At 47.4% G+C, this 10,021-nt stretch overlaps 4 protein-coding genes across 4 annotated transcripts, besides 26 other annotated features; all 4 read left to right on the top strand.

The window, feature by feature from the left end:
• Positions 1 to 1,875: a sequence feature (heterozygous, Esmeraldo-like haplotype).
• Positions 17 to 77: a microsatellite.
• Positions 87 to 117: a sequence feature (AT_rich).
• Positions 180 to 202: a microsatellite.
• Positions 347 to 388: a microsatellite.
• Positions 475 to 497: a microsatellite.
• Positions 608 to 646: a microsatellite.
• Positions 674 to 763: a sequence feature (A-rich).
• Positions 764 to 789: a sequence feature (AT_rich).
• Positions 997 to 1,033: a sequence feature (A-rich).
• Positions 1,130 to 1,163: a microsatellite.
• Positions 1,210 to 1,239: a microsatellite.
• Positions 1,381 to 1,444: a sequence feature (T-rich).
• Positions 1,566 to 1,596: a sequence feature (AT_rich).
• Positions 1,876 to 2,035: a sequence feature (areas merged during assembly that could not be assigned to a particular haplotype. This can correspond to areas where the two haplotypes were merged or to regions with more than two copies in the genome that were merged during assembly.).
• Positions 1,899 to 1,922: a microsatellite.
• Positions 1,983 to 2,008: a microsatellite.
• Positions 2,036 to 10,021: a sequence feature (heterozygous, Esmeraldo-like haplotype).
• Tc00.1047053509597.29 (hypothetical protein, conserved) lies at positions 2,428 to 3,006 on the top strand (the record flags this gene model as incomplete). Its single annotated transcript, XM_801196.1, has 1 exon — positions 2,428 to 3,006. One exon carries the CDS (start codon positions 2,428 to 2,430, stop codon positions 3,004 to 3,006), a length of 579 nt encoding a protein of 192 aa, XP_806289.1.
• Positions 3,089 to 3,118: a sequence feature (AT_rich).
• Positions 3,392 to 3,412: a microsatellite.
• On the top strand, positions 3,504 to 5,420 carry Tc00.1047053509597.20 (carbonic anhydrase-like protein, putative; the record flags this gene model as incomplete). Its single annotated transcript, XM_801194.1, has 1 exon — positions 3,504 to 5,420. The coding sequence occupies one exon, from the start codon at positions 3,504 to 3,506 to the stop codon at positions 5,418 to 5,420; it is 1,917 nt and encodes a 638-aa protein (XP_806287.1).
• Positions 5,496 to 5,534: a microsatellite.
• Positions 5,619 to 5,645: a microsatellite.
• Positions 5,661 to 5,684: a microsatellite.
• Positions 5,685 to 5,706: a sequence feature (AT_rich).
• Positions 6,088 to 6,114: a microsatellite.
• Positions 6,261 to 8,561, top strand: Tc00.1047053509597.10 (hypothetical protein, conserved; the record flags this gene model as incomplete). The annotated part of the gene is made up of 1 exon (XM_801193.1): positions 6,261 to 8,561. The coding sequence occupies one exon, from the start codon at positions 6,261 to 6,263 to the stop codon at positions 8,559 to 8,561; it is 2,301 nt and encodes a 766-aa protein (XP_806286.1).
• Positions 8,579 to 8,665: a sequence feature (CT-rich).
• On the top strand, positions 8,970 to 10,021 carry Tc00.1047053509597.4 (hypothetical protein, conserved; the record flags this gene model as incomplete). Its single annotated transcript, XM_801195.1, has 1 exon — positions 8,970 to 10,021. A coding segment is annotated over one exon (1,052 nt), but the record flags the coding sequence as incomplete, so codon positions are not given.

The raw sequence follows: 10,021 nt of genomic DNA, 5'->3' as shown, positions 1-10,021 counted from the left end.
AAAAAAAAAAAAAAAAAGAGAGAAGAGAGAGAGAGAGAGAGAGAGAGAGAGAGAGAGAGAGAGAGAGAGAGAGAGAGTGAACATACATATTTATTATTTATTATATTTATATATAATCCGAAAACGAACAGAGGAAAAAAGTACATATATATATATATTTGTATATTTTCATTTTGTATACGCACACACACACACACACACATTTCACAGTCACATATAAGACGGGGACCGTACGGTGCGCAGCAGGCAAAAAGAGTAAAATAATGAAAAAACAAAACAAAAAACACCGATGGAATTGGGACTGAGGGGGAAGACGAGGGGCAAACAATTAATAATAAAAAGGAGCAAAAAAAGAAAAAAAAAAAGAGACGAAAAAAAAAAAAAAAAAGGGGGGGAGGACGTCTTTGAGATTGTTGTCATTGTTGTTTTTGATCTTCTTTTTTTAAATGTTTCCCTTCGTTAAATTCCTGTGCTTATATATATATATATATATATATTGTTATTAGTATTTTCCCCCCCCCCCCCCCGGCAAGGATGGTGAGAATTTTATTTACTTTTGCCTTCAAACGGGGTTTTATTTGTGCTTTGCCACCGGCACTCCTCACCGTCTCTCTCTGTCTCTGTCTCTGTCTGTCTCTGTCTGTGTGTGTGTGTGTGTTTACTATAATAATTATTTTTATTATTCTTCTTTGTTTTTTTTTTTTTTCTTTATTATCATTTATTCATTCATAATTATTCTTCTTTTTTTTTTTTTTCTTTTTTTAATTTATTTATATTTATATTTATATACACATGTATTCTGGCGCCCGCATGTGTGCATCTGCGCCGCCTCTTTTTTTTTTTTTTTTTTGGTTTTTTCTGCACGCGGATACTTGCACGCATATTTTCTCTTTGTTTTCTCCTTACAACCCTGTCTACATATATACTTATATTTATACACTTGCAGAAGGAGCTCAATTGTGTTGTATTAAAAAGTCGTGGTGTCTGTGACTATCATTTTTTCTTTCCCCCTTCTTTTTTTTTTTTTTTTTTTGGATGGGGAGTTTGCGTGGGTGAGTTGTTATGCACCCACGTGAGTCTGTCACTCGCGATGACTGGAGGGGGGCAACAGGGGGCCGGACGATGGAGCAAATAAAATAAATAAAATAAAATAAATAAAAATATATTTATATTTGTATGTATTATTTTTAACGCACTGCACTGCACTCATCTCTCTTTCTTTCTTTCTTTCTTTCTTTCCACTTCTCTGCCTTCCGCTTCTCTCCTCTCGCTCCTCCTGTGGGCGGGAAGAGTGGGGGCGGGGGGGGGGGCACATTTGGAACGATGTGCAAATGTTGGGCGTCTCTTGCGGAGACCCGCCGTTGTGAGGCGATGAAAGACAAAACAAACAAACAAAAACAAAAAAAAATAAGAAAAGAGAAGAAAAAAAAAAGGAAAAGGAAAAGGTGGGAAAGGGAGAAGCGGGGATAACTGGAGAGTCCCGGCAAAGAAACGAGGCCTATTTATTGTCGCAGCGGTGATGCGCGTTTCTTTCCGAACTTTTCTTTGAATTCCCCCCTTCCCTCTTTTTTTTTAATTTTTATTTTTATTATTTTTGTTCTGCCAATATACGTTTTATACGCCCCTTAAGAGTGATGCACCCTTAACTTCGTAAGCGAAGAATTCCCTCCATCTTCAATGAGAAGCAGAGACCGCAGCAAGGAGGGGAGGGGGGCACACGCATGTCGACTTATTGCACCAAAAGGGGAGTTTTCATGTGTGATGCTGAGAGAGACTGCGGGAAATAATGGGCGATGTATGTGAAGACTGCAACAGTGTGAGTGGAGATATGGCTAGTGAGTGAAGGTGATGTTGAATTGCTGGAGTAAAGGACCGTTTTTTTTTTTTTTGTTTGTGTGTGTTGTTGTTTTTGTTGTTGTTGTGTGTGTCTGTGAGGCAATTTCTTTGCTTTATCCTCTCCCTTGTTTTGCTTTAACCGCTATTTTATTTATTTATTTATTTATCTATTCGGTTTTTTTTTTTTTTTGTTCTTCTTTATCTTCATCTTCATGTGTGTATATTTGCTTTTGAGGGATGCCGTCTATTATTATTATTATTGTCTTGTTGTTTTCTTGTCTTTTTTTTTTTGGTTGGCTGCGCGGATGTATGATTTGAGTGGGTTTGTTGCTTCTTCCCGAAATGCAGTCTGCCGTTTTGTTAGCTGCCACGCTCAGCCTTCTTTCGCTCACGTGCGCACGCACTCACGGACTGCCTGACTTGTCTAAATTTGTTTTTGTCTTTTTTTTTTTTTTTTTCCCTCCCGTGTGTGTTTGCTGTTGGCGCCGGTGTCGGAAAAGGTGGGAGTGAAGGGAATATCTTCAGGGAAAAGGGCGGCCGTGTGTGTGTGTGTTTGTTTTTGTTTTTCTGATCTTAAAAAATTAGTAACGAATGGTGTCGTCAAGAAATGCGTCCGTGTCGCTGTCGGAGATGATTGAACGCACTGCGTCACTGACCAAAGCGCTGGGCCGCAATGTATCCATGGCGATCGTCAGCGGCAGCAGCGTCGCCAAGGAGGGGCCTGACGCACCCCTGTGTGGTTCAGGTGCCAAGAAAGGGATGTGCATTGGAAGGCAAGGGGCGTCACACAATGAATGTGTTGTAATGAGGGGACATGACGGCTGCGAAGGATTGCAGACTGGGGAACTTCCCTCGTTGGTGCCAACATCCTTCGCTGACCCTATTCGGGGCCGCACAAATTGGTCTTGGCTGCCATTTGTCGCGTGGTTTAGTGCTCTTCTTTTCTTTACGGTGCTTACGGCGTTGCTTGTAAATCGTTGTCTGCGGTCAAGGCGCTTGTCGGGGGAGGAGTATGAGGAGCTTCTGGATGTGCACGGCTCCGCAACGGTGCCGGTGGATAGCAACACTGCGTCGACACGGACAGATGGAAACGCCTCGCGGCAGCGTTTTCTGGAGTCGCGCCGGGCGGCAGCACAAAGGTCGTACGGCACTGCAAGTCCCACAAATTAGAGGAGGACACGGGGTGTGTGGGGAAAAAAAAAAAAAAGGTGAGGGGGGAACAAAGATTATGTGAAGCGCAAAAAGCCTTTTGTATAAATTTTTTTTTTTATTTTTTATTTTTGCATGACCGTCTTTGAAGTGTGGACTGCGCGGAGGCGATTGGGGATTGCGCCGCAACTGCCATGGGTGCACAACAGGCCTCACGGAACCGTCAACATCCGCACGCCGTACGGTCAACGGCGAGTGGTTGGGAGGGAGGAGGCGCAGGACAAGAGAAGGTTTTAAACTGACGAAGACCGGTGGAAAAAAAAAAAAAAAAAGAAACTTAATCGAAGGAGGGCGACGCCCGGGGAATTTATGCATGTTGGATAAGAGAGGTTGCTTTCATCCTTTGCTCTCTCTCTCTCTCTCTCTCCTTTTTTTTTTTCTTTTTTTTTTCGGATGTGTGTTTCTGTTTGGCCGCGGCGTCTGAAGAGCGGCAGACAAGTATAGATCCCCCCCCCAGAATGACTTGTGGCATACGGCGAGGAGAAGGAAGGGAAGGGAGTAAGATGGTAAAGGCCGTTATTTTTTCACTTTTGTGTCTCCACGTACATGCCCTCATGTCGCCTGTCTCTGCGGAAAACGGCTACACTACAGCTGGGCTGCCGCGGGAAAAGCCTCAGGGGCCACAGTGGGGATACACCAACCTCACTGCCTGGCCCAAGTTGTGCCAGACGGGGAAGCAGCAGAGTCCTGTCTCTTTCTCCGAGCTCCAACCAAATGAGGTGGTTCACCGCAAAGACATGGGGCCGCTTGTCTTCTCACGTGACTGCAAGTTTGCGGCGGAGAAGACATCGCTCAAAATCGAGAACGAGGTCAATACGATATCGGTGCGTTTTATCCCCCTTGACGATCCGACAAATAAGTTCCCCAGCCTTTGCACGGTCCGTGACCCCACGGACCCGGATTCACCGGAATATCACCTTGTTTCGATGCATTTTCACTCCCCCGCGGAGCATGTCCTTCCCTGCGCAAATCCAGACGCGGAGCTGCATCTTGTGTTCGCTCACACGCAGCAGTCGAGGCAGCCACACCTTATGGTGGTTGTAGTGCAGCTTGTTGCGTCGGATAAAATAAATTCCACCTCCGTTGCGGCACTGAAACATATTTTACTAGATGGCTCGCTTCCTCCAAAACGTGCCGTCACGACGTGCACGCTAACGGAAAACATGACGATTGCAGGATTTCTACCGCAAAGTGGAAGCTACTTTGCTTACAATGGATCATTGACCACACCTCCATGCACCGAGGGGGTTTTATTTGTTGTGCTGACATCTCCTCAGATTATCTCCAAAACGGCATTGGAGCGTTTGGTTGAGGCGTTTCAGCGGGCCCGCCCGGGGAACCACAACGGCAATCACCGACCAACCCAGCCTCTGAATGGACGCGTCGTATACCATTTTGTTGACATGCACCACATGAATTACTCCATGTGCATGAGGGATATGGAGAACCACCACACGAACAGTTCTCAAATGGCAGGCATGTCGGGTGCAATGCAGCACATGAATTGCTCCATGTGCATGAGGAATATGGAGAACCACCACAAGAACAGTTCTCAAATGGAAGGCATGTCGGGTGCAATGCAGCACATGAATTGCTCCATGTGCATGAGGAATATGGAGAACCACCACAAGAACAGTTCTCAAATGGCAGGCATGTCGGGTGCAATGCAGCACATGAATTGCTCCATGTGCATGAGGAATATGGAGAACCACCACACGAACAGCTCTCAAATGGCAGGCATGTCGGGCGCAATGCAGCACATGAATTGCTCCATGTGCATGAGGAATATGGAGAACCACCACAAGAACAGTTCTCAAATGGCAGGCATGTCGGGTGCAATGCAGCACATGAATTGCTCCATGTGCATGAGGAATATGGAGAACCACCACACGAACAGCTCTCAAATGGCAGGCATGTCGGGCGCAATGCAGCACATGAATTGCTCCATGTGCATGAGGAATATGGAGAACCACCACACGAACAGCTCTCAAATGGCAGGCATGTCGGGCGCAATGCAGCACATGAATTGCTCCATGTGCATGAGGAATATGGAGAACCACCACAAGAACAGTTCTCAAATGGAAGGCATGTCGAGTGAAGAGATGTCTATGATGGAAAGATCAGCCAACGAGTCATCCGGCGCACAACTCGCTGGGTTGGCATCCGAGGAGAACGCGACAAATACATCGTCGGCGCCAGCCAATAAATGGCCTCATCAATTTAATTCACGCGAGAGGTTGTTTCTTATCGCCGCCGCCCTTGTTCTTCTTCTTGTGACATTTATCTTGTACCGGTGGAGGAATAGTAGTGCCAGGGAGACCGAAACGGAGTCGCTCTTTCGTTCACACGAAGGATACGGGACAACAAACCCCTAAAACGTTTGTTCTCCAACGTGGCCGTCTCTTTTTTCGATAAGGATAGGAGTTATAAATTTATAAAAGAAAAAAAATTTATTTTTGTCGATGTTGATGTTGTTGTTGTTATTGTCGCAGTACTTGGACCAACTTTTTGGCATGTATGTCAGTGCACGTGTTCCGCGTCGTCGCTCGAAGCGTTTTTGTTCAGAAGAAGAAGTGTGTGTGTGTGTGTGTGTGTGTGTGGAAAGAATGGGGACGAAAACAAAACAAAACAAAACAAAATATATATATATATAATAAAATAGCGACAATATCGTAATCAAAAAAAAAAAAAAAAAGAAAGAATGGAGGTAAGTGGTGAACAGGGAGGAGGGCATGGGGTATATGCAGGGATAGAAGGGGGTGGGTATGAATGGGATGCATACAGATCTATTTATGTACGCGTGTATGGGGCGATCTTTATTGCCACCTTTGAAAATGTTTTGTTGGTTCTTAACGCACCTGTTTCTCTCTGTGTCTACGTGTTGCTTCCTGTAAATGTTCATTCATGCTCGCATATATGGATTTATACCAACCATACAATTTCTGCCTTTTTTTTTCTTTTGTTTTACTTAGGCACTGGCCATAAATACCTTCCCGCATCGAGCCCCACTGGAGTTGCTTACTGACACACCCGCACAAATACAGAGAGAGAGAGAGAGAGAGAAAGAGAAACAGACAATTACTGCCATTATTCTCTGTGTTTTGGCATAAAGACGCAGAGAGAAGGAAAACACCTGCACGTTAGAAGGGAAGGGAGAGCGAGACTGAGGGAAGAGAATCCTTTTCCGCCTTTCAGTTTCCTGCCTTTACCCAAACATGGTCTTACCGCACCTCCTCGCCGTTTGCAAGGACGCCGTGTATGTCGCGGAGGATTCCAGCGTTGCTTTTTATGCCCCAAAAAATCTAAAGAAATTCCGTGTGGAGCAGCTCAGTGGGGCGCGTGTCGTTGGGTTATGTGTTTTGGCGAATGTCGCTGGCGACATGCAGCTCCATGTCGTTGACGCGGAGGCAAATTGGTTCCTAATCTCCCTTGCTCACGTGGAGGTGGTGGCATCTTCTTCGATTCAATGGAGGCGCGACTCTTCAGCAGAGACTGGCGATAAGCCGGTGGTATCATGCCGGCGAAATGTGGTGCAGAAGGCCCGTATGCAAAAAGAAGGGGGAATTTTGGAGGCGCACTTTCATGAGGCGAAGGGGGAGCTTCATTGTGTCTTCCTTACGGCAGGTGGTGTCTATGAGGCGTCACTGCGGGACGCGTCGGTGATGAAGGCGGAGAAAATAATGCCCTTCCACATTCCACTGCGTGATTGCACGATGGCAACAGGAAGGTTTACCGGCCTTGTTGTTGTTGGTCAACGAGGCGAAAAGTGGGCGCGGTACTCCCTCTATGAACAACGCGATGCTCACGGCACCAGGCAACTCCATCTGCCCATAGGTATTCAGAGCTTGGCGTGCAATCCTGTCACTAACTCTATGGCTGTGGGTGGCACGCGGGGTGAATTGATAGTTTTCCCTTCTGTCACCGAAAGCCACCACTTCTCGGATCACTGGCATCATACCCCATTGACAGCCTTAGGTTTTTCAGTAGACGGTAATTCTCTCTTTTCCGGCGCAAGGGAATCGGTCATTTTGGTGTGGAGTATGTCTTCCTACGCCTATAGGAAGATTGGATGCAGCCTAGGACCAATTCGCTGCATTGTGCCTTCTTATTCCAATGGATCTCAACTTTTACTTGCCTGTGCAGAGTCAACGCTTGCAACGCTGGATTTGCTACAGATGCGGGTAGAGGAGTTCATTGAGGGTGTTCAGTGGTCTACAGGTGAGGCGTGCAGTGGACTTGTGGTGGGACGATGGATGGGACAACCTGCCGTGATTCTTACTGGGTTGCCGAACGTGTTGCGTATCTGCGATCCCCTTACGCAGCAATCGCTTTATTCCCTTCACATCTCTTCCCAGATGGAGACAGTTGCTATTCCCCCCCGGCATGGCATTCAACATGTGGGATTACTGAATGATAACCGGACGATTGTGACATATGAGGAGTTTGGAGGCACATCGCTTCCCCCCTTGCTTCGCTTCTGGGTGTATGACACGCACGCCAAACGGCATATGGAGACACAAACCATTTACTCTCCTCACAGTAGTCGCGTGATTGCGCTACAAACAGACGAGGTGCATGGACGTGTTTTTACGCTTTCTACCAACTGGATGAAATGTTGGGAGGAAATAGCTGTGGATGCGAATGACGCGTATTCCCCAGGACAGAAGAGTTGGGTGAATAAGTCTTCCTCGGCAACGCCGTCGCTTTTTGTAACGGATATAATTCTTTCCATGGACGCCTCGTTGTGCTTTGTTTCAGACGACAGTGTACATGTCTATGGTGTAGCCAACGTCTCTCCGGGCCAAAATTGGCATCGACTACATACACTCACGCAATTGTTTTCTGTGACGCCACTGAGAGAACTTCAGCTTTTAAGTGAAAGCCGAGTCGTGGTGGCTCGTGACGAAACACGAGTTTATTTTTGGTCGCTAGCCTCACCCCATCAGCCGGCAGTCGTCTGGGAAGCCCATTCCACCCGATTGACAGCCATGTGTGCGTGTTCTGCTGCATCTGTCCTTGTGGCGACAAGTGATGGAGGGATTAGGGAATTGTGCGGTGCGGTGCAACGGATGGGGGAAGAATTAGGGCGGCACAAGTCAACGGCGACACCGCACCGCATTCATTTTATGAGGTGTCTTCCGGGGGCGGGGAAAGAACGGGTGGCGGTTGTGGATGAGGTCTCTGGATTCCGCGTGCTGCACGTCGCGCCGGTCGATACCAACGCGAAGAAGGGAGAGGAGGGAGTGTCGGTTGAAAAGTTCGAAGGAACCAGTGACCATGCATCGAGCTTCAGTGGCCGCGAAGGGCATCTGGGGCAGTTCTTTCACGATGTCACTCATGTCAACAAACTCTCCGAATTGGGGAGGAAGGAGGTCTCAGTTGGCGCTGCAATTCGTGCGGCGGCAGCGAAGAAGTGGCTCGGGGAGGTTCTGGCGGATTCCGCCTACACGGCACCCCCCATGAGCTCCGTGCTGTCGTTGTATCTCAAGAAGCGGTCCGGTATCCCGACGCTTTGAGCACGTGGGGCGTCGTCAAGGGAAGGGAGCAGGAGGAGGAGAAGTAGCCTTCGGAAGAAGAACACGAAGGAGGAGTAAGCAACAAGAGAAGCAGGAGGAGAAAGTGTTGGGAAAAGCACCAGAAAGCAACCAGCAAAAAAATAAATAAAAGGAAGCATAATAAAAAACGAAGAAGGAAGCCGTTTAAGAAATGTTTAGTTAACGAGTAGCAGGAGGTGAGGGACGGGACCATACCGTGAATGTGCCCCGTCGTGCACGTGAGAGATGGGACTACGCATGGCTTATTTTATTTGTGTTTATTCCTCAATATTTATTTGCAAAGTTACCCATTGATTTTTTTTTTTGTTTCCAATATTGTCTTTCCGAGACGTTTGTTGGGAGGCGGAGGAAGTTGTTAGGGATTATGGGATGCCGCATGCGGTGGTTGTAATGGGCGAGGACGAGACTTCACAAATACTTGGAGATGGCTTCGTTCACTTGCAGTACTTTAGCAATCCGCAACGATGCATGCCGGCTAAGGTTCAGCAGCAGCAGCATTCTCAACGGATAATTTTGCTCTACTTTTCCCTTCTGGGGCGTGATTTGCTTGGGGTGGACTGGAGAAAAGATGATGGCGTCTTCAACGCGGAGAGGGACAAACTGTTTGAGGAGATGCGGCGTTGCTACGACACCGAAACAGGAGGGTTTTGTCCGGTTCCTGTGAGCCATTATAACACAAGCGCCACATTATCCATGACCCACTGTGCTCTTCAGATATTAAACCTCTGTGATTTTCTACCCAAGGCCACTGAGGAGTGGGCGTATAAGGAGAAATTAATGTCATTTGTGATGTCGTGTCATATTAGACACGAGTGTCCTCTCTTTGGAGAGTCTTTTCGAGGTGCTTTTCAGGCGGCCCCGGATATTGCGGAAGTGGATATTCGATTTACCTACTCGGCTCTGGTTTCAATGGCGCTTTTATGCAAACCACAACCACTGTCTACTGTATCATCTCTACAAGGCACTCTCCAGGAGGCAGTCGCCTTTATTTGGCGCTGTTGGGATGCGCACGAGGGTGCATTTGGAGCGGTGCCAGGGGCGGAGGCGCATGGTGGAATGACTTTTTGTGCGGTAGCCTCGCTGGCGTTGGCTGGCGCAATGTCTTCTCTAACTCGGAGCCGTCATCACTTACTATTACGGTACTGTACCGCACGTCTGTCGGGGGGTCCTGAGGATCATGAGTCCATTGGCAGCACGGGGGTTATTATGCCAATTGTTGGATACCAGGGAAGACCACAAAAGGAATGTGACACATGCTATTCACACTGGATCGGCTCCACCCTTCGCATTCTTCAAACCCAAGAGCATGATTTTGTGTTTCCTGTGGATGTTCTTCCCATCTTCAGGTTTATGGGCAATTGTGTTGATTCCGAACACGGGGGTATTCGCAAGGACTTTGATATGCGTGCAGACATTGTCCA

Source organism: Trypanosoma cruzi, genomic scaffold, assembly GCF_000209065.1.
Source record: "Trypanosoma cruzi strain CL Brener 1047053516285 genomic scaffold, whole genome shotgun sequence".
Taxonomy (NCBI): domain Eukaryota; phylum Euglenozoa; class Kinetoplastea; order Trypanosomatida; family Trypanosomatidae; genus Trypanosoma; species Trypanosoma cruzi.
The sequence above is the reverse complement of the archived record's forward strand: the minus strand, read 5'-3'. Positions and strand labels throughout refer to the sequence as shown.